This window comes from Peromyscus maniculatus, chromosome 5 (assembly GCF_049852395.1).
Source record: "Peromyscus maniculatus bairdii isolate BWxNUB_F1_BW_parent chromosome 5, HU_Pman_BW_mat_3.1, whole genome shotgun sequence".
NCBI lineage: Eukaryota > Metazoa > Chordata > Mammalia > Rodentia > Cricetidae > Peromyscus > Peromyscus maniculatus.
In genome coordinates, this window is record NC_134856.1 from 45,266,553 (window position 1) to 45,290,134 (window position 23,582).

A 23,582-nucleotide genomic window follows, 5' to 3' on the forward strand; every position below is an offset into this window, starting at 1 on the left:
TTTTGAGACAGGCTTTCTCTGTGTAGCTTTGGAGCCTTTCCTCCAAGAACTCGCTCTGTAGCCCAGGCTGGCCTCGAACTCACAGAAATCCACCTGCCTCTGCCTCTGGAGTGATTGCTGGAATTAAAGGTGTGTGCCACCACCACCCAGCTCGTCAATTACTATTCTTAAATAAAATGGGTCATTTGTGGTTTTCAGGGGGAAAAAAAAGAACATTTATTTAAAATAGTTCATCATTGAAGGGGAGTAGAGGTTGGACTTGATCAAAGTACATGCACGTATGAAATTCTCAAAGATTAAATTAAGAGCACAATATAATGATATACATTCATAATCCCAGCAACTGGAGAGGCTGACAAAACCAAAGTGCCACCCTCAACCCTCAGTAACACACACTAAATTACCACAAGACCCAACACTTACACTTCCGGTTACACATATCTGATGATAATAATAATATAAAAAGAAAAAACCATGTCCATGCAAACACTTGTGCACAAACGTTCATAGTAATAATCAGGAGCTCACTGAGGAATTAACACAAATGTCCCTCAGACACTGTGAGGCTACCTACACACACACACACACACACACACACACACACACACACACACACACACATCAAGACACAAACTGCTGTTGCGTGACAAGGAGGTTAATAAAAACTGAATAGAACCAATTTGGCCCTTGTTCTCACATCATTGAAAATGCAACGATGGAGACATTTAAAAGCAGCTAGGCCGCCAGGCGGTGGTGGTGGACACCTTTAATCCCAGCACTTGGGAGGCAGAGACAGGTGGATCTCTGAGTTCAAGGCCAGCCTGTTCTACAGAGTGAGATCCAGGACAGGTGCAAAACTACACAGAGAAACCCTGCCTCGAAAAACAAAAAAAAAAAAAAACAAAAAAAAAAAGCAGCTAGGCCTTAAAAAGAGGCAAGTGTGAAGTTGGTGGTGGTGGTGGTGGTGGTGGTGGTGGTGGTGGTGGTGGTGGTGGTGGTGGTGGTGGTGGTGGTGATATAAGCAGGGTAAAAGTAAATTAACCTAGTCTAAGGTTCAGGAACCTGAATAAGGAACCTTTATGCTGTGGCCAGCCCTAGGCAAACCTAAAGGCACTTACTTCCCCACCAAAACTGCTTTAATCAAGTCTAAAGCAGCTACATCGCCATGGGTTCAAGGCCAGCCTAAGCTACAGAACAATACCCTTGTCCCAGACAAACTCAGGAGTCACAGGCAGGTGGACCTCTGTGATTTCAAAGGCAGCCTGGTCTACAAAGGGCATTCTAGGCCAACCAGAGCTACATGATGAGACCCTGCCAAGCTGGCTGAGCTACCTAGGGTGCTTACTGCCAAGCCTGACCCCTTGAACATGGTGGAAGAAGAGAACCAACTCCCACAGTCAGCCTGTGACTTCCATACATGCATGACTGTGCCCCCCACAAACAAAAACAATTATGGTAAAAAAATGTTTAACAAAAAAAAAAAAAAAAAAAAAAAAAAAAAGCCGGGCAGTGGTGGCGCACGCCTTTAATCCCAGCACTCGGGAGGCAGAGGCAGGTGGACCTATGTGAGTTCGAGGCCAGCCTGGGCTACAGAGTGAATTCCAGGAAAGCTACAGAGAAACTCGGTCTGGGGGGGGGGGGGGAGAACTGCAGGAGTTTAAGGCTTTGGTGAACCTGACAGAGCAAACTACGCCTCTTTCTGAGGGTCCCAATTTGCAATGAGATCCAGGCGGCCCTTGTCCCACCATTGCATAATGTAAGATATGTAATCTGGGTCCTCAGATTGTTGTTTCTCATGCTCTGCATCAGGCTGAGAAGAGAAAGGAGCCTGGGTACCTGAGAAATCCTGTCCTGGACTTAGCTCTTCTGGCAAGGGATTCGTGGAAGTCAGAGGAGCATCGAGGTTCTGTTCTTCCTGCACAGTTTCTGTGGCCTGTAGGGTCACAGTGCTCGACACTCGGCTCCCAGAGACCCCAAAGGAATCCCCAGGAACGAATCCCTGGGATTCCAGTGGGGCAAGTAGGGAGGTCTGGTCCTTACAGCAGGGTTCAGAGGAAGGGAAACAATTGGCTGTGGGAGTGGCTAGGTCGATGTTCTGCTGCTGAGCAGCTGGATTTGGTCCTTCATTTGTCCCATCTGATAAATTCGAGGACTCTTCTCTATGCTCAGGATTTAGAAATCTTTGCTTCTGAAACCATGCCTGAGGAAAACAGGACATAAACATCAAACAAGTTCAGTCTAGCTGTTGCAAAATTCTATCCCGCAAGCATAGAAGTTACCATCTTCAGGGATGAAGGATGCTGAGGAAACAAGGCTTTCTAAACACAGCAGGACTGACGCACACATGAACTCAGAGGCTGTGGCAGCATGCACAGGGACTGCACAGGCCCGTGCCAGATGGGGTCCCAAGCACTGAGAGGTGAAGTGGACACAAGTCCCCATTCCCTAACCCAGAAGCTATCTCCAATTCGTACTGCTCACAAAATGAAAAATTAGTTTTCTTCAACCAGAGTCTCACTGGGGGGTACAAACCACTTTTCTTTTCTCTTTCTTTCTTTCTTTCTTTCTTTCTTTTTCTTTTTTTTTTTTTTTTTTTTTTTTTTGAGACAGGGTTTCTCTGTGTGGCTTTGGAGCCTGTCCTGAAACTCATTCTGTAGACCAGGCTGGCCTCGAACTCACAGAGATCCGATCCGCCTGTCTCTGCCTCCTGAGTGCTGGGATTAAAGGCGTGCGCCACCATTGCCTGGTACAAACCACTCCTGAGAGCAGGTGGTGGCCTACACAAAAGGAATTCAGTGGCATTTCTGTCTCAGGATATTTTGTCAGGGCAATTTTTTTAACCTCAAAAATACTTTGTGTATATATTTTGGCTTCCAGTTTTATGTTTTTATGGGATTCCTGTGTGTGTCTGTCTGTCTGTCTGTCTCTTGTATTTTTTTCTTTGGGCCTTTCTTCTATTTGTTTGTGGACTGAGGTGGGAGGAGGGGAGGTGGAGAGGAACTAGGAGGAGTTAGGGGAGCGGAAGAACTCACCCTCTTCATGGGGCTGTTGTGACTAATTTACAAGAGTCACAAGATTGGGCCTATTGACATTCCTTCACAGACAGGTCAGGAAAACCTCACCCGAGACTCCAGCCACTCTCCCTGCACCTACAGCCAGCTGTATACAATTCCGCCCTAATTGCACATGGCCTCCGGGCAGTGATGGGCTATGTGGCTTGTGGAAGGCTAACTGAAGCTACAGGGAGTTGTCTACTCTGGGGTGAGACTTCCCAGGGAAACAAATGCTTTGGGGTCACCCAGGCTCTGTAAGTAAAAGCCATTGAACCCCCCGGTTCCCCAGACTGAACTGTGGTGAAATTGTACTTTGGTCTGTTGATGTCCTATTTGACATTTAAGGAAAGTTCACAAGACACTAGTTCAGCTTCTCATAGTCTGTAGGCTGTCAGGCTACTGGCGGAAGTCTGAATCATAGGGTATACATACATACATACAATACATACACACGCATACACAAATGAATCCTTAACAACAAAGTAAAAGATCATATGTTACTTTTACGTGCATGTGAGCTTTCATGTGCCCGTGGTGTGGGTGTGCGCGCACACATGTATAGGGTATGTTGGATTCATGGGCATAGAGAGGTCAGATATTGATGTCTACTTTTTCTTGTTTCACTCTACCTTTTTGTTTTGTTTTTGGCTTCTTTTTTGAGATAGGGTCTCTGTACAGCCCGAGTTGTCCTTTAACTCACAGATCTGCCTGCCTTGTCTCCTGAGTGTTGAGATTAAAGGCTTGTGCCACCACACCCTGCATAATGGGAACAATTTTGACTATCAATTATCTTGATTGTCACTAAGAGGCTAGAGGAAGTAGGCATGGGTTCCACTGGTATATATTTGGTAGAGGCCAATTCTGCTGAAAAATATTCTACCACGCACAGAAACCTGTACCAGGCTCTTTTCTTTTTGGCCACCAACCAGTTCCCAAATCATGTCACAGAGACTTACTAGTTTTGAATGCCTGGCCTAGCTTAGGCTCCTTTCTGGCAGCTCTTTTAACTTAAACTAACCTGTTTCTCTTTATCTACCTTTTGCCTCGGGGCTTTTTACTTTTCTTTCTGTAGATCTTACTTCACTGCTTCTAAGGTCTGCTTGTGGCTGCCTGGCTTCTTGCTACAGCAATCTCCCGCATTCTCTCCTCCTCTCTCTTGAGCCTAGATTTCTCCTATTTATTCTCTCTGCCTGCCAGCCCCGCCTATCCTTCCTCCTGTCTAGCTATTGCCTCTTCAGCTCTTTATTGACCAATCAGGTGCCTTAGGCAGACAAGGTGAAACAGATGCAACACATCTTTACATCATTAACAAATGCAGCATAACAAAAGTAACACTCCTTTACACGGTTAAAGTCATATATTGTGCAGCATAAATAAATGTAGCACATCTTTGCCTAGTTAGTATTCCACAACAGAAACCCTCAAAAGAAAGTTACCTGGCATCCACAACAACAACAAAAAAAGGGGGTGGGGAACTTAAATTATACATTTTCCAGCTTCCTTGCTTGTGATTCTATATGGATGTATTTCAATTTTGGACGTGACATTTATGGCTGTGTGTTAACCACCCAGAACTTGGCCCTCTCTGTGGACACCCAAGACAGCCCAAAGGTTCAGCTATGTCTTTAGGGGCGGTATTTCTTACAACAGTGACCCGGTACTGCTTACTCGAATCCAACTTACTTGAATTTTTGACTCCTTGATGCCTAGTCTCATAGCCATTTTTGTCCTGGTTGCACGGTCAGGGAGCCTGTTATTCCTGAAGGCCTTACTTAGGAAGTCCACTTGAGCTCTTGTGAAGGACAGTTGGTGAGGTCTGACTTAAGATGACAGGAACAAAAAGAGACTTTTCAGTCAGTTTCGTGGTCACATGAGAACATGCTCACAGTTACTCTCTGAGTCTCCCCAGGGTGGGAGAAAAGAAGGCTTCTTCAGAAATCCAAGACTTCGTTTGCTGCGAATCTGCCTGCTCCAGGCAACTGGGGGAATATTGCTTAGGATTTGCTTTGTTTTGTTTCTGGGGGGAGGGAGGACATGATGTAGGCGGGCTTAACTTTGTAGCTCTGGCTGGCCAGAAACTTGCTACATGGACCAAGCGTCCAACTCACAGAGGCAGGAGTGCCAGGATTAAAAGTGTGAGCCATCAAGCCCCACAATTAATGTTTCCTTTGAAACTCTCATGCCCAGAGCAAGCTGTAACAAGCTCTTCAATGGAGAAATCTTTAGGAGAATTAGATAACAGAGTCATTTCTACTCTCAGTGGGACCCTTGGAAATAAGTTTGTCCAGTGAATTCTTACCTTCAGGGTGGTGTTGCTCCAAGATTTTCTGTTTCATTCTGTGGTTGGTAAACCAATTCTACATGGAAAGAGAAGCTGTGAGCGGGTTGTTTTCATTCATTTCAGAGTCAGCCCTAGACGAGGAGACAGACACCTTGCTCTGTCTGTCTCCACCGGCCTGAGCACAAACAGCAGATCTCTTTGTTGTTTGCTTTGTTACTGGAGTCAGAATGGAACCCAGTTTCTAATTTTTCCCAAGTGTTTTATTTTGGTAGTTTGGTACTTTTTCGAGGCAGCATCTTAGAGTGCCGAGGCTGGCCTTGAACTCACTGTGTAGCAGGGTATGTGTTAGTCTCTGCTGCCACAGCAGTTACATCATCACCTGTGGCTATGTGCACCCTTCAGGCACAGCTCACTCTTTGTCTCTTTACCTTTCTTCTTCCTCTTGTCTGTCGGCCTCTCTCATGTCCCCACTCGGCCTTTCACGCTTCTGCTCTCCCCTCCCCCAGTAAACCTCTTGCACGAACTCTGTTGTGCCTGGCGTGTTTGCCTAGTGGCATATCTTGGCAGGGCCCACCAAAAGGTACCCACTTCACCCTTTCCTTTTATTCATCCTGTCAGTATGACCTTGAACTTCTGATCTTCCTGCCTCCACTTCTCGAGTGCTAGGATTACAAGCCACACTGATGCAGTGCTCAGTTTACGCAGGGCTGGGGACGACACTCGAGGCTTTGTGCATCCTAGGCAGGCAGGCACTCTACCAGCGGAACCACATTCTTGATACTTCCACAGAAGGCTGTTAATGGCAACCCAGAAATTATGCCGGAAGGTTCTACCTTCTGTGCTAGGTTAATTTATCAGAACGTTTTCAGTAAGACACCATAAGCACAGCTGGAAACTGGAAATTCAGACACAGGCAGAGCCAGCCTTACCCCATGTTGTCATTGAGACTTAGCATCCTTCCTGCTGCTTCAAATACATGAAATCCTCTTGTCTAAAGCAGTCACCAGATATTCCCATAGGATGTACTTTTTATTGTTGCAATCTGAGTATATTGTATAATAATCAGTAGAGATACATGAGATAAATATGCAGTACCTCTCTTACATCATCTTGGACCAAGGCCGTACACCAAATCTGAAACCATGCAGTTGACATAAAAACCAGAACTCGTATGATCAAAGTACATTATGTATATGTACGAAATTGTGAAAGAGTAAGAAAATGTTTGAGGCTGGAGAGATGGCTCAGGAGTTAATTATGAGTTAATTATGAGGCCCCAAATTTGGATCCTAGCACCTACATTGGGTGGCTAATGAATGCTTGTAATCCCAGCTCCCAGGGATCCAATGCCCTCCTCTTGCCTCTATGGGCACTCACACACACACACACACACACACACACACACACACACACACACACACATTCATCTTTTTAAAAATCTTAAACCCAAACAGCATTTTCCTTTAAAACATTTTTTTTTCTTGAATAATGTTACTGTTCTCACCCAATATACATATATTCTTTTCAAAAAGCTTTTTAAAGATTTATCTATGTATTTTATGTATATGAGTGCTGAATTTGCATGTGTGCCTGCATGACAGAAGAGGGCACCAGATCCCACTGTAGATGGTTGTGAGCCACCATGTAGTTCCTGGGAATTGAACTCAAGACCTCTGAAAGAGCCAGTGCTCTTAACTGCTGAGCCATCTCTCCAGCCGAAGATTTTCAATTACATGTAATTATATGTATTGGTATGTGTACCTGTGTAAGTGCTCATGATGCCAAAAGAGAGTGTCTGCTTCTCTGGGGCTAGAGTTAAGGCTCCTGGGAACTGATTTTGGGTTTTCTTCAGGAGCAGCATACTTCGTTAACTGCTGAGCCATCACTTTTTGCCCCTACTTAAATTCTTTTTGATAAGTGAAGACATTAGTTTCATTTTCACGTAAGTAATTCTTATCAAAGTAATTGCATATGTTTATGAATTACATTTGGGATACTGAAAAAAAAACACTACTAGCTTGAGAATTGGTAATTTAGGGGTTGGGGTTATAGCTCGGTTGGTAGAATACTTACCCAGCATGCATAAAGCCCTGGGTTCAGTCCCCAGTACACAAAAAATAGGCATGGTAAGGCATGCCTATTATCTCAGCTCCGAGGAGGGCAAGGGAGAATGACCAGAAGTCCAGGGCCATTCTTATCAGCTACTTAAAAAGTTCCAGACCAGCCTGGACTACATGAGTCCCAGTGTTAAAACCAGCCAACCGCAAACACACACTCACAGGCTGGAGAGATGGCTCCACAGTTAACAGTGAGTACTGGTCTTCGCACAAAACCCGAGTTCAGTTCCCATGTCCTGCTGCTGAACACTGCCCGCATCTCCAGCACCAGATCAGGTGCCACCTTCTGGCCTCTGCAGGCATTGCACTCAGGTGCACATAACCATATACACACAAATATAATTTAAAACAAAACAAAAACAAAAGAAACAACAAAAAGAACTCAGAAGGCAGAGGCAGGTGGAGCTCTGTGAGTTCGAGGCCAGCCTGGTTTACAGAGTGAGTTCCAGGGCAGCCAAGGCTATAAATACAAAGAAACCCTATTTGAAACAAGCCCCTCCCCGCTAAAAAAGTTAGGCGTGTGCATGAGTCCTTAGCCCGCAGTTCCCTTGCAGTTACATATTAAGCCTTTATCCTGCAGTCTACTATGTTAGTATATCATTGTCATCCTGGCAAGCCAATTTCCTGTATTTGCTAAATCTTCAGACATTTCACTATATCAAAATACGATCTAACTGGGACAGCCTGAGCCAGTGTAGCTGTGTCTCCCTTTACCCTCAAATACATCACTGGTGGAGAAACAGGTTGATTTTAATTCCAGTTTTTTTTTTTTTTGGTTTTTCGAGACAGGGTTTCTCTGTGTAGCTTTGCGCCTTTCCTGGAGGAACTCGCTTTGGAGACCAGGCTGGCCTCGAACTCAGATATCCACCTGCCTCTGCCTCCCGAGTGCTGGGATTAAAGGCGTGAGCCACCACCGCCCGGCTTAATTCCAGTTTTTACTGGAAAAGCCTGCTCAGTGAAGTCTTGACATTAGACGACCATCATTTTCTGAGCCCCGCCTTTCTCTTTCTGTTGATTCTGACAACAGAGATCGAATGTCTACCTGGATTAATTAATGTCTTGAGATATGGTCTCATTGTGCAGCCCAGGATGACCTTCAGCTCCGTGTGTAGTCAAAGCCAGCTCAGTCGTCAGCAGTCTCCCTGACTCCACCTCTGGCACTGGTTTTTATGGACTCTCTCCCCCAACCCCCTTTTAAAGACAAGGCCTTCCTTTGTAGCTCATGCTAGTCTGGAACTCACTAGGTAGCCCCAAGTGAACTAGAACTCAGCAATGAGTTCATAACTCCTGCTCTAGCATTCAGAACACTCGTACTGCCATGTACCATCTTCTTGCTTGGCTTCCTACCTTTATTTTAGGTACTGGAACATCAATAGTTTTGGCCAGTTGGTTCAGGATACCTGCATCAGGATATGGGTTGCGTTCATACCATTCCTGGAGGATATTCCTTTGGCTCTGGGTGTAATTCACTCTTTGTCGCAAGGATTCTTTTCGTGGTATACCTGATAAAGAAAAGAGACAGGGAGAAGTGCAAAGAAGTTAAAAAATCACAGTGTGAGCATGTGTCTTATACTGATCCCAGATTGAAAGCCAGTAGATCCACCCAGGTGTTGTGATGTCTGAACACATTTCTAGCTCTTGGAAGACATGAGGATATGGTGTCTGAGGTCAGCCTGTGTTACACAATATGTCCCAGGCTCACCTGGGATATACAGTGACACTTGGTCTCAGAACACCAGCAAAACCACTTTAGATCCCATTCTATGTTTTTACCTTAGGCATATGGTGACATCATGATAAATGGAACACAGACACACTGGAAGTGCTGCAGGATAGGAAGATGGGAAATTAAGGAGATACAGGAGGGACAATGAGGCTCTCACTAAGGTCTGTTGCTGGTAGAAATGACAATTTTGATACTAACAAATTCTATTCTGAAGACTGCCTAGATACAATAGTCCTTTTTAAGGGGGGGGGCTTGCTTTTTTATTTGTGTGTGGCATGTGAGTGTGTGTGCATGTGGATGTCTTTAGGGGTTAGAAGAGGGTTCAGGTCCCCTGGAACTAGAGTTATAGGCCATTCTGAGCCACCCCATGTGCATGCTAGAAACTGAACTCAGGTCTTCTTCAAGAGCAGTAAGTGCTTTTAACTGTGGAACCATATCTCCAGCTCCCAAATTCCTTTTATGTAGAACTACTTCAAATAAGAATATTAATGTAATGTTATGCTTAGAGCCTAAGCTTGTGTGATCTTCAAGTATGGCCTTGTCCTTCTCTAGCTGTAAGCCCACATTTTCTGGGAATTTTGTAAACAAGACTATAAACTTTTCTTTTCTTTTTTTTTTTTTTTTTTTTGGTTTTTCGAGACAGGGTTTCTCTGTGTAGCTTTGTGCCTTTCCTGGAACTCGCTTTGGAGACCAGGCTGGCCTCGAACTCACAGAGATCCACCTGGCTCTGCCTCTCAAGTGCTGGGATTAAAGGCTTGCGACACCACCGCCCGGGCTGACTATAAACTTTTCACAGAAAAAAAAAAAAGGAACTCCATTGTGTTATAGTAGTAGAAGGGGGTGGTTCTTCAACCCTTTCAATGTATGGTTTTTATCTTCTTAGCCTATTGGTCTGTAATCCTACCTAGTATACTCTAGGAACCAGGCTATGATCTCATTTAGAAAAAAGCAAAAAAAAAAAAAAAAAAAAAAAAGCCAGGCGGTGGTGGTACACGCCTTTAATCCTAGCACCCGGGAGGCACAGGCAGGCAGATCTTTTCAAGTTCAAGGCCAGCCTGGTCTATGGAATGAGATCCAAGACAGGCTACAAAGTTACACAGAGAAACCCTGTCTTGAAAAAAGAAAAAAAAATGTGGAAAATGGGGTGACTGAGGGAATCACTTGGAAACTCTATGAAAAATGTAACTTCAGGTTGGGGATTTAGCTCAGTGGTAGAGCACTTGCCTAGCAAGCAAAAGGCCCTGGGTTTAGTCCTCAGCTCTGAGGAAAAAAAAAAAAAAAGAATCCAGAAAAATGTAACTTCAGAAACCACCAAGATACATACAGCTATTGTTAAGATATTTGAGGGCTGTGGGATGACTTGGTAGGTAAAGGTGCTTGCTACCAAACCTGATGACCTGAGTTCAAGCCCGGGACCCACATGATAGGAGTGAGCGGATTTCTGTAAATTTTCTTCTGATTTCCATGTATGTGCCCTTCCAACACACATACACACACACCCCTAAACATAATCAAGAAAAGGATGTAGAGACCGGCAAGGTGACACATGCCTTCAAATCCCGTGCTTGGGAGGCAGAGGTAAGAGATTCTCTCTCAGTTCAAGGCCAGCCTAGTCTACAGAGTTCCAGAACAGGCAAGGCTGCACAGAGAAACCCTATCTCAAAAAATCAAAAGACAAGGATTTAGAAAGCACACAACATTACAAAGAAATCACAAACGGACAATAGGCAGGAGGAAAATTAATAAAAAGCAAGAAGTGATACTAATGAAACATGAAAATAAATTATACAATTAAGTAACGAATCTATGAAGTGGTTTGTGCACCTCCCCCCCCCCCTTACTACAAGTGACAAGTTTGAAACTTTAAGCAACAAGATGAAATAAACACACCCAAACTTCGGTAAGTAAGAGATAAACGGGTGGGCTCCCAGCGGCTGTCTTACAGGTAACATTCATTTCCTCCCAATCCGAACCATAGGTCACTAGAAAACCTTCCTCACCAACCACCTTTGCACTTTCCATTTCTAAACAGAATGTGTCTGGCATAATCTGAAAACACCGGTGAGCACTTACCGAGAGAGCGACTGGAGGCGGCCATGTTCCTAAAAAGACCTAGGCTGCAGTGTGATCAGAAAGGAGCCCAGGCAGTATAAGAAGGGTTGACCCCGCCCCCTTTTGTAGGCCCTTAGGGTTTCTCTCTTCCTTAAATATTCAACACTAGGGCAGAAATTTGAAGCAATGGCATCTCCAATAAAGTGTCTTTACTTCTGTAATATCTAGATAGTCTGAGTTAAAGTTCATGGATATGTTTAGAGGAGACATTTTATCGTTGTGTTCAAAAAAATTGTTTTTAGTTATTTTTAAAAGTGATGGGCGGTGGTGGCGCACGCCTTTAATCCCAGCACTCAGGAGGCAGAGGCAGGCAGATCTCTGTGAGTTCGAGGCCAGCCTGGTTTACAGAGCTAGTCCAGGACAGGCTCTAAAGCTACAGAGAAACCCTGTCTCAGAAAAAAACCAAAAAAAAAAAAAAAAAAAAAAAGTTTGTTTAGAAAAAAAAAAAAGTGAGAGCTATAATTACATATGTAACAATAAAACAAGCAAACCCCGATCATCGGAGAGGACATTTTGTGGCTTCAGTTGGTTTATCTAAGCATGGACATTCTGTAAAGGCGATATCTTGGATCATCTTGTTGTGCTTGATACTCAGTGATAAGCCTTCCTTAGCAGCAAAGCTTGCACTTGTAACCCCACCCCTTGGGAGGAAGAGGCAGAAGGATCTCTGAGAGCTCCAGGTCAGCCCAGGCTACACCAAGTGAGACCCTGTCTGTTCCAGTGTGGCTTGCTTTTCCCTTCCAAATTCACTATCTTGGAAACTGCTTTGGTCAAGCGGGCAACACACCTAATTGAGCTAACTGAGCATAACAATACAGGGACAGGCAGGTGTGTGGTCATGGTAATGAAGCCACTGAAAGTGAGGACTGAAAGACACCCTCGTGGAATCTCAGCTGTTGTTCACTCGCTCGCTCGTGCCCTACCCCACCCAGCTGTACATGATCTCGGGAGACACTGGAGTATAGAGGAAGTGGTTGGCTAGCCGAGAAGATGCAGATTCCATGAGGTCATCCTCCATGCCGGGGTGGGACTTTGCCGTGATGCAGCACAGCAGTTTTGTGGGGGAAGGGGACACTCACATTATTTCAGCCATGCTCTGAAAGTGCATACTGGCTCACCAGATCTCTGGTGGAATGGTTACCTTGGCCTGATATTGATGCCCTTCTGGGGTAAAAAGACATTTGTTTTTGTCTCCCCAGGAAAAGTTAATGGAGCACTGTCTTCAAAGCAGAAACACAAAACACAACACCCCCAAATAGAGCATGGCTCCGACTTCCACAAGGAAACAGACTCTCGATTCCCCACCAACCTGTGTTCCAGGTGCCTTTCCCAAGGGCCTGCCATACAGACTTCATTCCTGCTTAGTAACCCCCTGGATCTTGCTGGAATATTCTGTATTGTCAAGATCTGAGTGTTTATGGAGCTTCCATCATCTGTTAAAACTCTCTAAGGCGCCGGGCGGTGGCGACACATGCCTTTAATCCCAGCACTCAGAAGGCAGAGGAAGGCGGATCTCTGTGAGTTCAAGGCCAGCCTGATGTACAGAGCGAATTCCAGACAGGCTCCAAAGCTACAGAGAAACCCAGTCTCAAAACAAAACAAACAAACAAACAAAACCCAACAAAACAAGAAACTCTCTAAGGCAATCATAACAGGAAGTGAGACTCTTGAGAGGAGATTTCGATCGTGGACACACAGCTCCTCTTGAAAGGGAAAAATCAGTAGCCATCTTGAGAGACACTTCCCCCTCCCCTCCTCCAAAGGTATTTGCTGATCAGCAGTTTTAGAAGTGATCAGAAGTTGAATTTAAGGCTGGGACAATAAATCTATATATCCTGGACTTGGCAAAACAAGATATGGGGAGTAATGGACTCAACTGACCAGAAGCTGACCTTAGAGGAGAGTAGGTCTGGAACAATAACTCTGAATGTATATATCCTGGGTTCAACAAAAGCAGGACATAGGGAGTAAAAAATTTATGTCTCTGTAGATAACCTGCATCCTGTTAGCCATCAGTAACCTCATGCTTATAGTTCAGCCAGTAACTTCAAAGAACTGCCTCACCCTTAGCCCCCTCTTCCAATCCCAAGCTGCATGTAAACTTTTCCTATATAAACCCCTTAAAGTGAGTGCTCAGGGCCGTTCTCCTCCACCCGCTGTGCTGTGTTGGATGGTGGATGGTGGACCAAGCTTGCTTGTTTTGTTAATAAAAACCTCTGTGTGCTTGCATCGGATAATGGCTCTGTGGTGGTCTTGGGGGTCTTCTGACCTGGGCACAATATTATTTGGGGGCTCGTCCTGGACCCCCCTGCTTCCCCCAGACCCTAACCTGAGGGATTTCTAACCGGCCGGTAAGTTTCTATGTGTCTTTGTTTGTCTTTGTCTCTGTGTGACTCTGTATGTTCATTTTCTGAGGCGCGCTAAGGTCTGTGATGCGATCCGGTAACGGACATTGCCTGTGACAGGCAGTCAGCAGAGGTGTTGGTGAGCTGGGATCACCGGGGTCTCAATGTTTAACGGGATGTGGAACCCCCGGTCTGTTTAACTGAGGACTGAGAGCCTCAAGTCTGGACGGTTTTGGGTGTGATTGAGCCTGGAGGGCCGCTCCCCCCACCCCCACCCCCGCCCCCATCCCCAGCACAGCAAAGTTTGTTTTGGTGTGCCCTTGGTCTTGTGTGTAGCATGTTAATTGTTCTTATTGTTGACTAAGACGGATGCTATGGGACAGTCTCCCTTTTCTCTCCTAGACCCTTGCCCAGCATACTAGAAGGACTGTGAGCCACTGCTCCCAACAGAGTGATTGGTTCACAGGGGGAACTTTGCCACCTTTTGCAGTGCAGAGTGAGCCTCTAACAATGTTTACTTGGCCTCTGGAGGGAACCCGGTGCTGGAGGAAGAGCTACTCCCCATGGTTCCTGCCGACTCTGCCCTAGGGGGAGAGCCGGCTATAAAGGGCTGCGAAGGGTGCAGTATGCAGAGGCAGAGAAGAAAAAAGAGAGAAACAAAGCCTCCCGATCCGGTAAAGTGGTTCTTAGTCTATGTAAATGTTACTCCTTTCTGACAATTAGCTTTCCTTATTGCTATCAGACCTGCAGCACTGATGGGCGGGGGAAGCTCATCCGCGGGGCCACCCGCTGAGTGCTCGTCCCTCCCCCGCCCCTGGGGAGATCAGAGACTGGGGCCTCCAACAGCCCTAACCCGGCTCCCCACGAGCCGGGAGGTGAGTTCCCAGAGAGCAGGGCTCCACAAGTGGGCTGACCCGGGCAGGAGGGCCCTGAGTGGGCAGATGCCTCCCTCTTGGGAGCTTGGAGCAGGACAAGCAGGGATGGTGTTAGGCTGCAGGAGAGGCCCGGGTGGCTCTCACAGGGGGTAGAGATGTGCACTCTCTACAGGCAGGCAGAGACCGGGGAGATGGGGGTGGGATGGGGTGGGGAGTTTACTGCCCACACACTTAGAATCTGAATCCCCCTCCCTTCCTTCCTAAGACAAGTTCCTCATTAGCTTCCCATTTTAACCTTTCTCTGTCCTGGAAATACTTAAAAATGTTAAAGATATATTACGTTTAAAAAATATGCTTTTGTTTCCATAGTGAAAAAAATATAATACATGGATTTTGGTCATTTGAGTTCAATGGGTTACAAATACTCGCCATCATTTAAGAAAATTGGTTACAAATTATTATTGGGTAAAATAAGAAAAAAAACTGTATAAAATTCCAAGTAGAGGATAACTAAATGAATTAAATAAAAAAAGATACTTTAAAGGCCTGAGATATGAGGATAAAAGATTTAATATATAAATGATATTTTGGGTCTGAGAAAGTAGTTTGAGGTATAAAAATGGGGAACTTTCAGTACTTTTAAAGTTCAAGTAAGTTGTGGGGTTTGAACATAGGTAAAGTTTTTTTTTTCCAAAGAAAATTTTCTATCATAGGGAACCTGAGATAAAATAATAACTAGTCCCTATTCTCATTTCCAAGTTCCTTCAGGATAAGGAACTCTGTCAGCCATCACAGGGCTTTTGGCCCTTCTGTTTCTGCTAATTACTGCTGGCTCTTATGTCATTGATGCCTTAATTAAATAATAATTCCTGTTTGGATGCCACTAAACTGATGATGCTAGAATCCCTCACCTCATTTTCTGAGGTCATGTTACAGAATAGGCTAGAGCTAGACCTCCAGTTCTTACGACATGGGGGATTATGTGCAGCCCTGGGAGAAAAATGATGTTTTTATGTAGATCACTCTGAGCTAGTTAAGGACTCTATGACCAAAGTATGAGAAGGCCTTAACAAGCTGATGCAATTCATCAAGGAAAGGTTGGGGGCCATCCAATTAACGGTGCAAAGGACTCAAACTTATTATAAGATTCTTAACCAAGATATAAAAATGGGCCGTCTGACTCAAGGCAGACATTTGCAAACTAGGTATTGACAACCCATGATTGGGTGTCCTCCAGTTACTAGGAGAGGAGGGAATGAAAGGGAAAAATCAGTAGTCATCTTGAGAGACACTTCCCCCTCCCCTCCTCCAAAGGTATTTGCTGACCAGCAGTTTTAGAAGTGATCAGAAGTTGAATTTAAGGCTGGGACAATAAATTTATGTATCCTGGACTTGGCAAAACAAGATTTGGGGAGCAATGGACTCAACTGACCAGAAGCTGACCTTAGAGGAGAGTAGGTCTGGAACAATAAATCTGAATGTATATATCCTGGGTTCAACAAAAGCAGGACATAGGGAGTAAAAAAAATTATGTTTCTGTAGATACCCTGAATTTTGTGAGCCATCAGTAACCTCATGGGTATAATTCAGCCAATAACTTCAAAGAACTGCCTCACCCTTAGCCCCTTCTTCCAATCCCAAGCTGCATGTAGACTTTTCCTATATAAACCCCTTAAAGTGAGTGCTCAGGGCCGTTCTCCTCCACCTGCTGTGCTGTGTTGGATGTTGGATGGGGACCAAGCTTGCTTGTTTTGTTAATAAAAACCTCTGTGTGCTTGCATTGGATAATGGCTCTGTGGTGGTCTTGCTTGGGGGTCTTGTGACCTGGGCATAACATTCTCATGAATGTGACTAGTGCCATCTCGTGGAACATAGCTTCAAACCACAATAGCAGCTGCCAGAGGAGGAGTTCTTTTCAGAGACCTCTCTGGAGGCAGGATCTGGTTTTGTGCTTTCAGCAAAGACATTTATTTATTTATTTAGAGACAGGCTTTCTCTGTGTTGCCCTAGCTATCCAGGATCTCACTCTGTAGACCAGGTTGGTCTTGAACTCACAGAGATTTGCTTGCCTCTGCCTCCCGACTGTGTGTGCCAACACTGCCCAGCTAGAAATGAATTTTAGAGTGAGCCAAGAATGAAGCAAAGCGGGTTTATGAATAATACAAAGAAAAGGAGAGAAGTGGGGATGGTCAGGTGCAAGAATGTCTAAGGAAGAGTTGAGCAGTGGTGGTGCAAGCCTTTAATTCCAGCACTTGGGAGGCAGAGGCAGGTGGATCTCTGTGAGTTTGAGGCCAGCCTGGTCTACAGAGAGAGCTCTGGGACAACCAGAGCTGTTACACAGAGAAACCCTGTTGTTCAAATCTTAGATGGTCTTTTAATAAACCCAAAGCCAGATATCAGGGTGAAAGCTGAAAGATTGGAGAAGCAGAACAGCCAGCCACTGGTTCTTACCTCTCAGAATCCTCAGCCTAAATAGAGTGAGTTCCTGTTTCCTCATGCCTTATATACCTTTCTCTGTCCTGCCATATTACTTCCTGGGATTAAATGCATGTGTGCTTCCCAAGCAAAGACATGAGATCTCAAGTGCTCGGATTAAAGGCATGTGCCATCCCTGCCTGGCCTCTACGTCTAATCTAGTGGCTGGCTCTGTTTTCTGATCCTCAGTCAAGTTTATTAGGGCACACAATATATCACCACATAACCCTGTCTTGAAAAACCAAAAAAAAAAAAAAAAAGGAAGAGTTTTGATTAAGTCTTTCCAATGGGAGTGTATATTGATAAGAAACCACAGCCTTTCTATCATGTCTTAGTACCCTTATGAAAGAGACTGAAGGGAAAAGAGACAATCTTAGAGAGGAGATGGGGGAAGATGGAGCAGAGACGGGCGGGAGAAGGGACAGAAAGACCAGAAGGTAGAGACCCCTTCCTACCTTTGGTTAAGCAAAGGCTAGCAGGCTAAAGAGAACTTCTTACTGGGGAAAGGTGACCGCAGGATCTCCTTGTATATTCCTGGCTGGCCTGGAAGTTGCTATGCAGACCAGGCTGGCTTTGAATTTACAGTGATCTTCCTGCCTTTTGATGATTAGAATTCCAATGGTGCCCAGCTAGAGAAGAGGGCTTTTTATGAAGTGAGAACTCAATACAAGGAGTCTGTCTGGAATTCTGACTCTCCGGCACTGTGAGAAATCATTTCTGTTTATAAGGCACTCTAGCCTCATAACCTAGCACTCCAGAGGCAGAGGCAGGCAGATCTCCGGAAGTCTGAGGCCAGCCTGGTGCACATAGTGAGTCTCAGGCCAGCCAAGGCTTCATAGTGAGAACCTGTCTCAAACAAGCAAAGGTCATGCACAGAACTGTCTGCAAGGAAAGGCTGATGAATTAGAACATCCCTGACTGTGGAGAGGTTAGAATGTTGCAAGTCTGATGCCTGACTACTGCTGCGGGCCGCAGGAATATATCATAAGAACTCAGCTGGTTATGGCAAAGTCACTACCTGGAGGGATCAGGGAATTCCTCCAGAGGAAGCCAAATCCCAAGGAGTTTTTGGTGTTACTTGGCTTGTTATATATCAGCTGTATTCTGTTATGAAAATCATGTGTGCCTTCATAGTTTTCCCAATTGACTTTTCCCTAAGAAGAGCTAACAGTGTGGACTGATCACTCTCTGGACATACACATTCCAGGCATTTTGAGAACAGCCTCAGGAAAGGCTTTCTCTGGAATCAGATATCTCCCCTAGCCACTTTCAAGGACTAAAGGAGACATCCCCCAGGTGGTCACCCAATTTCTGAGGATTAACAGTGATAACAACCCACAGGCGAGTCTCCTGACTTAAGGTAAATTCCACAAGGGGACACCGCCCAAGTCAGGTAGACATTAAGTAATAGCTTTACACAATTTAGCTCAGACCCCTCCTCTCTTACAGCCTTACTAACTTTATAGACCTCTAACTACTTACCTAACCACTTCTAGGAATATTTAGATAACCTTCTGTGCTAACAGCTATGCTCAGCCAGAACTCCCAGTTCAAGCCTCCCTATAATTATCATCATTGGTAGCATCCGGCCAGGTCCATCACCGGATGGAGGAAAGTACCTTATCAGAGATACCTCTGTACTCTCTAAGAACAGACTTAAGCATCCAGGCCACCTGTTTGAAAAGGCCTGGTGGATGTGCTAATTAAGCTTAACTTCCTCCTTTCCCAAACCTTACCTCCAGTTCCAGATCTCCCTTTAGCTATCACCAGAGGCATCTAGCTGTACACAGGTTGCCTAGAGACTGAGCACACTTTTCCCCACCCTGCAGAAAAACGGCAGACAGCCTGAACAGATAGGAGCCACAGGAAAAAAGAAGACAGTTTTATTTTCTCCCATTGACCTAGCAACTCATAGATTTTTAACATCTTTTACCAAACACATTTAAGATTATAGTTGTGCACGTAAGATCCCTCTTCTTAGATATTACCCATATTTAGCCTTTAGTTAGTTCATTAGTCACTTCCCCTTTGGGTCACAAATGGTAATTAACAACTAGAGCCCCTCTTTGTAATTCTTATCAACCCTCCATTTGATCCTGATAATGGACAATCACTGCCTGAGGAAGTTCAGGCTGGGTTTCCTGGGTGGAGGGGAGGATTGTGATTTCTGGGGGATATATAACTGTAAAGCGAGGGAAAAGGAAAAAGAATAAAGAAAAAGTGAATGGACTAAGAGCTCGGTGTGCTGAGATTCAATCTACAGAAAATAGTCCTCGCCGTCAGTAGTTCTCTCTCCTGAGCCCCTGGGATGTATAATATTGAGGCTGGTTCCGCCAATATTATACAAGAGACTACAAATGATGTTGATTATCTGTAGCCTCCTTCATAACTATGGCCTACTTCTGTGTATGACCTTCATAGTAAGTCCTTTTGAAATGCACAGTAGACACTTCCTTCTAACAGTATTAAAGGTGTCATTTGTAACAAAGTTAAAAGCTAGCTTAAACTTTTAGCAAACAAGTCAGTTAAAATTTAGCTGCCACCAACTTAAAAGCTAAGAATGCCTTCCCATAGGTTCTGATACCTGTAACAGATATTTTTGATTTGCTGTAATCCATGGCCTTAGGGTTTCTACTGCTGTGAAGAGACACCATGACCATGGCAACTCTTATAAAGGAAATCATTTAATTGGGGTTGGCTTACAGTTCAGTCCATTGTTACTAAGGTGAGAAGCATGATGGGACACAGGCAGACATGGTGCTGGAGAAGGGGCTGAGAATTCTTTTTTGGTTTTTCGAGATAGTTTCTCTGTGTAGCTTTGAAGCCTGTTCTGGAACTCAGCCTGTAGCCCAGGCTGGTCTCGAACTCACAGAGATCCGCCTGCCTCTGCCTCCCGAGTGCTGGGATTAAAGGCGTGCGCCACCACCGCCCGGCAGGAGCTGAGAATTCTATATCCAGATCAGCAGGCAGCTGGAAGAGCAAGCCACTGGGCCTGGCTTGAGTATCTGAGAGACCTCAAAGCCCATGCCCAGTGACACACTTCCTCCAGCACTATTATACCTGCTCCAACAAGGCCAGAGCTCATAATAGTGTCTACGCACCTGTGGCAGCCATTTTCTTTCAAACCCCTCCCAACTCCCTGATGGTTCTAACACTGTTTGAAATATTTGAAAATGTATTTTGATTTATGACTCTCTTTGTTCTATTACTATAACAACGTCATGAAATTGTCAACATGTTGGAATGTAAAATTTGGAGGAAATCTGTGTTCCTGGTTCACTGTCACTCATATTTGGCTTTAGAATAAAGTATCTCACCCCACTTGTTGGGGCCGCAAGGATGGTTCCGTGGTCAAGAGCATTGGCTGCTCATTCAGAGAGGATCCTGGTTCCATTTATGACACCCACATGGTGGTTCACGACTGCCTGTAGCTTCTTCAGTTCCAAAGGATTCTACACCCTTTGCTGGTACCAGGCACACACACAGTACACAGACATATGCTCAGGCAAAACATTCATACATACAGATAAAATAAAAATAAAATCAATTATAAAAAGCACAAATACGCGGTTACAGCAGCTTGTGGTGGTTAGTTAGTATTCACTGCTGTCCTGCTTAGATTTTATTGTCATCTTGGCACAACCCAGAGTTACCTGGGATGAGGAACCTCAACTCAGGTATTGCCTTTATTCCCTTGACCTGTGACCAGTCTGTGAGGGATTATCCTGACTGACAAGTGGCACTGGGTAGTCCTAGCCCCAGGCAGTGTTAAGTCTCAAACCCTGGGACAAATGGTTGCGGTGCCTATTTAACATATCAAAGTGGACCTAGCTGCCAGGTTCTCCCAGCATCCCTCAGTCCCTACCTGTTACAGGGTCCTCCTGGCTGGCATACCTTGCCCCTCTACCCTAAACTTCTTCAGCATAGGTACTGGGATGGGCTTCCCTCCCCCAACTGCCCTTCCCTATACAATCCAACCATTTTGGTTACCCCACTCTCTTTTGGCCCCCCGGCTGTACCTGGTCCCCCTTCCTGGCCTCTCCCTTCCCCTCCCAGCTCTCCTCACATAGCTCCGGATCATGTCCACTCTGGATTCTCCCAGATGTCCCTGCCTCTGGCTACATTTCTCCACATATCTATAATAAACTTTCTCCTCCACCATACCTAGGACTGTACCAAGAATTATAATTGGTCTTAATAATAAAAACCTGGAGCCAAATATCAGGGCAAATGCTGAAAGATCAGAGAGACAAAGGAGCAAGCCACAGCCACCTCCTTCCTCTCCAATTCCTCAGATGAAAAAGGGGGCAAGCCCCTGTCTCCACCCTGCCTTATCACTTCCTCTTTCTGCTCAGCCATATCACTTCCTGTTCCCTCCTCCCAAATCCTGGGATTAAAGGTGTGTGCCACCACTGCCTGGCTTCTATGGTTAACTAGTGGCTAACTCTGCCCTCTGATCTCCAGAGAAGCTTTATTTGTTAGAGTGCAAACAAAATATCACCACAGAGGACCAGTCCTTTTTCTTTTTCTCTTTCTTTTTTTCCATCAGACACGTGGTCTGGGCTGTATATAACAGTTACTGAGCACGAGCCAGTGAGCAGGCCAGTACGCAGAGTTCCTACATGGTTTCTGCCCATGCTTCCCTCAGTGATGGACAGGACTTGGAAGTGTAAACTGAAATGAACAGTTTCCTCTCCTTCGTTGCTTTTTGTCCTGGTGTTTATCACAGCACCAGGAAAGCAGACTAGAACCAACCATCGTCAGTCTGCCAGAACTTAGAATCACCGGGAGACGGGCGTCTGGGCATGCCTGTGCCGTGTTATTCTGCTTACGTTCCTGGATGTGGGGAGACCCACTTGACTTGTGGCAGGACCGGTCCTAGGGCAGGGGATCCTAAACTGTATAAAACGGAGGGAGTTGAGCAGCAAGCAAGTACTCACTTCCCTCTGCACCCCGATTTTGTAGCGTGATGATGCTCTCTTCCAAGTCCCTGTCACTGTGACTGCCCTGCCTTGACTCCCCCGTGCCCCAGTTAGTTTTGTTAGGGCATTTTATCACAGCTGAGACTAGGACACAGTGTGAGTGAAACACCCTTATATATACATATGTGTATATGTTCTCTATGTTGTTAGCTATGGAAACCAGGTGTGGCAGCCTAATCCCACAATCCCAGTTCTCAGAAGGTGGGGATAGCAAGATCAGAAAAGCTCAAGGTCATTCTGACTATATACAACAGAGTAAGAGAGTTTCCGTGAAGAATGGCCTGAGTCCAAGTTGGCCTGGGGACGTGCTCAGGAGGGATTTCTTTCCCCTTTAATTATGTTGATTGAGGTGGAAAGACTTAGCCTGAAAGTGGGCAGCATCTTTCCCTAGTTTGGGGCCCTGGGCTGTGCAAGAGTGGAAAAGGCTAGGTGAGTACTTAGCATGCATGCATTTATTCTCTCTCTGCCCTTAGGTGATATGCCTACCCTCCCTGTGTTCTTGCCTTGACTTCCCAGCAATGGTGACCATAGCCTGGAACTGTAAGCCATCAAAAACCCTTTCTCCCTTAAGTTGCTTTTAGTTGGGGAATTTTACCACAGCAACAAAAACAAGACCAGGACCCATCTATGACACCCCTGCTCAGAGAAAGAAAAAAATAATACGCGCGTATGGTTCAGTAGTTCTCTTTATAACACTGTTGATTTTGCTTCTTCTCCTGAACCCTGACTGACACACACATTTGGATATGGTTTTATAACAAAAGTGTCTGGGTGGCCAAGCGCGGCCACCACTGTGCGCTCGGCCCGTAGCCTTCGCGGCTGGGCTGCTCCAGGGATGCAGAGGGGCCGCGGCGGGTAGGACCGAGCGGCGGCCTGGTTCCGGCTCGGCGGACGAATGGTCACCCCGGCGCGGGAGGCACCCACCAGCGATCCCGCTCCCAGGACGGCGGCGGGGCTCACACATCGCGTCCGTGCTCTGCCCGTCTGGTCTCCCGGGCAGCGGCGCCGCGGACTTGCTCAGAGCCATGACCGGATATAATTGGTGATTACAGCTGCCTTCTATAAGTTAATTTTCATCAACTCCTTGCAATTTTAAAGGAAAAAGCCTGGTGTCATACCTAGTGAAAGTAATGGGCTTTCAAGAGGTAGTCCATCGAAGAAAAACAGACTTTCTTTGAAGTTTTTTTTTTTTTGGTCAGAAAAAGGAAACCAAAAGAGCCTTAGATTTCACTGATTCTCAAGAAAATGAAGAAAAAGCTTCTGAATGTAGAGGATCTGAGATTGGCCAAGTTGTTCCTGCGGCACAGGATAAAAAGATAAAACTATCTTGTAGATATAGATTATTTACTTTTGCTTATTCATTTTGTTTGTTTGCAACAGGGTCTCACGGAGCATAGTTGGCCTTGGAATCTATGTGGTCAAGGCTGGCCTTGAATGCCTTATCCTTGTTGTCTCCTGAGCATTAGGATTACAGGCATGTGCCACCCCACCTGGCAATACCCGTTTATATCCTTAAATATGAACAAGATTTAAATCATATGTTGCATATCTATATGATTATGTTATCATGGAGTTCAGTTTTAGTGGGAAAGAAGGCCTTGGTGGTCTTTGGTTTA

At 45.3% G+C, this 23,582-nt stretch overlaps 1 protein-coding gene across 1 annotated transcript; it reads right to left on the reverse strand.

The window, feature by feature from the left end:
* Window positions 1-1,655: 1,655 nt before the first annotated feature.
* On the reverse strand, window positions 1,656-22,993 carry Duxb (double homeobox B). The gene is made up of 5 exons (XM_015992903.3): window positions 22,756-22,993; window positions 8,799-8,953; window positions 5,353-5,410; window positions 4,737-4,873; window positions 1,656-2,200 (listed from the first exon to the last, which is right to left on the reverse strand). Exons 1-5 carry the CDS (start codon window positions 22,991-22,993, stop codon window positions 1,688-1,690), a joined length of 1,101 nt encoding a protein of 366 aa, XP_015848389.3. The 3' UTR covers window positions 1,656-1,687.
* Between the last annotated feature and the right edge of the window lie 589 nt (window positions 22,994-23,582).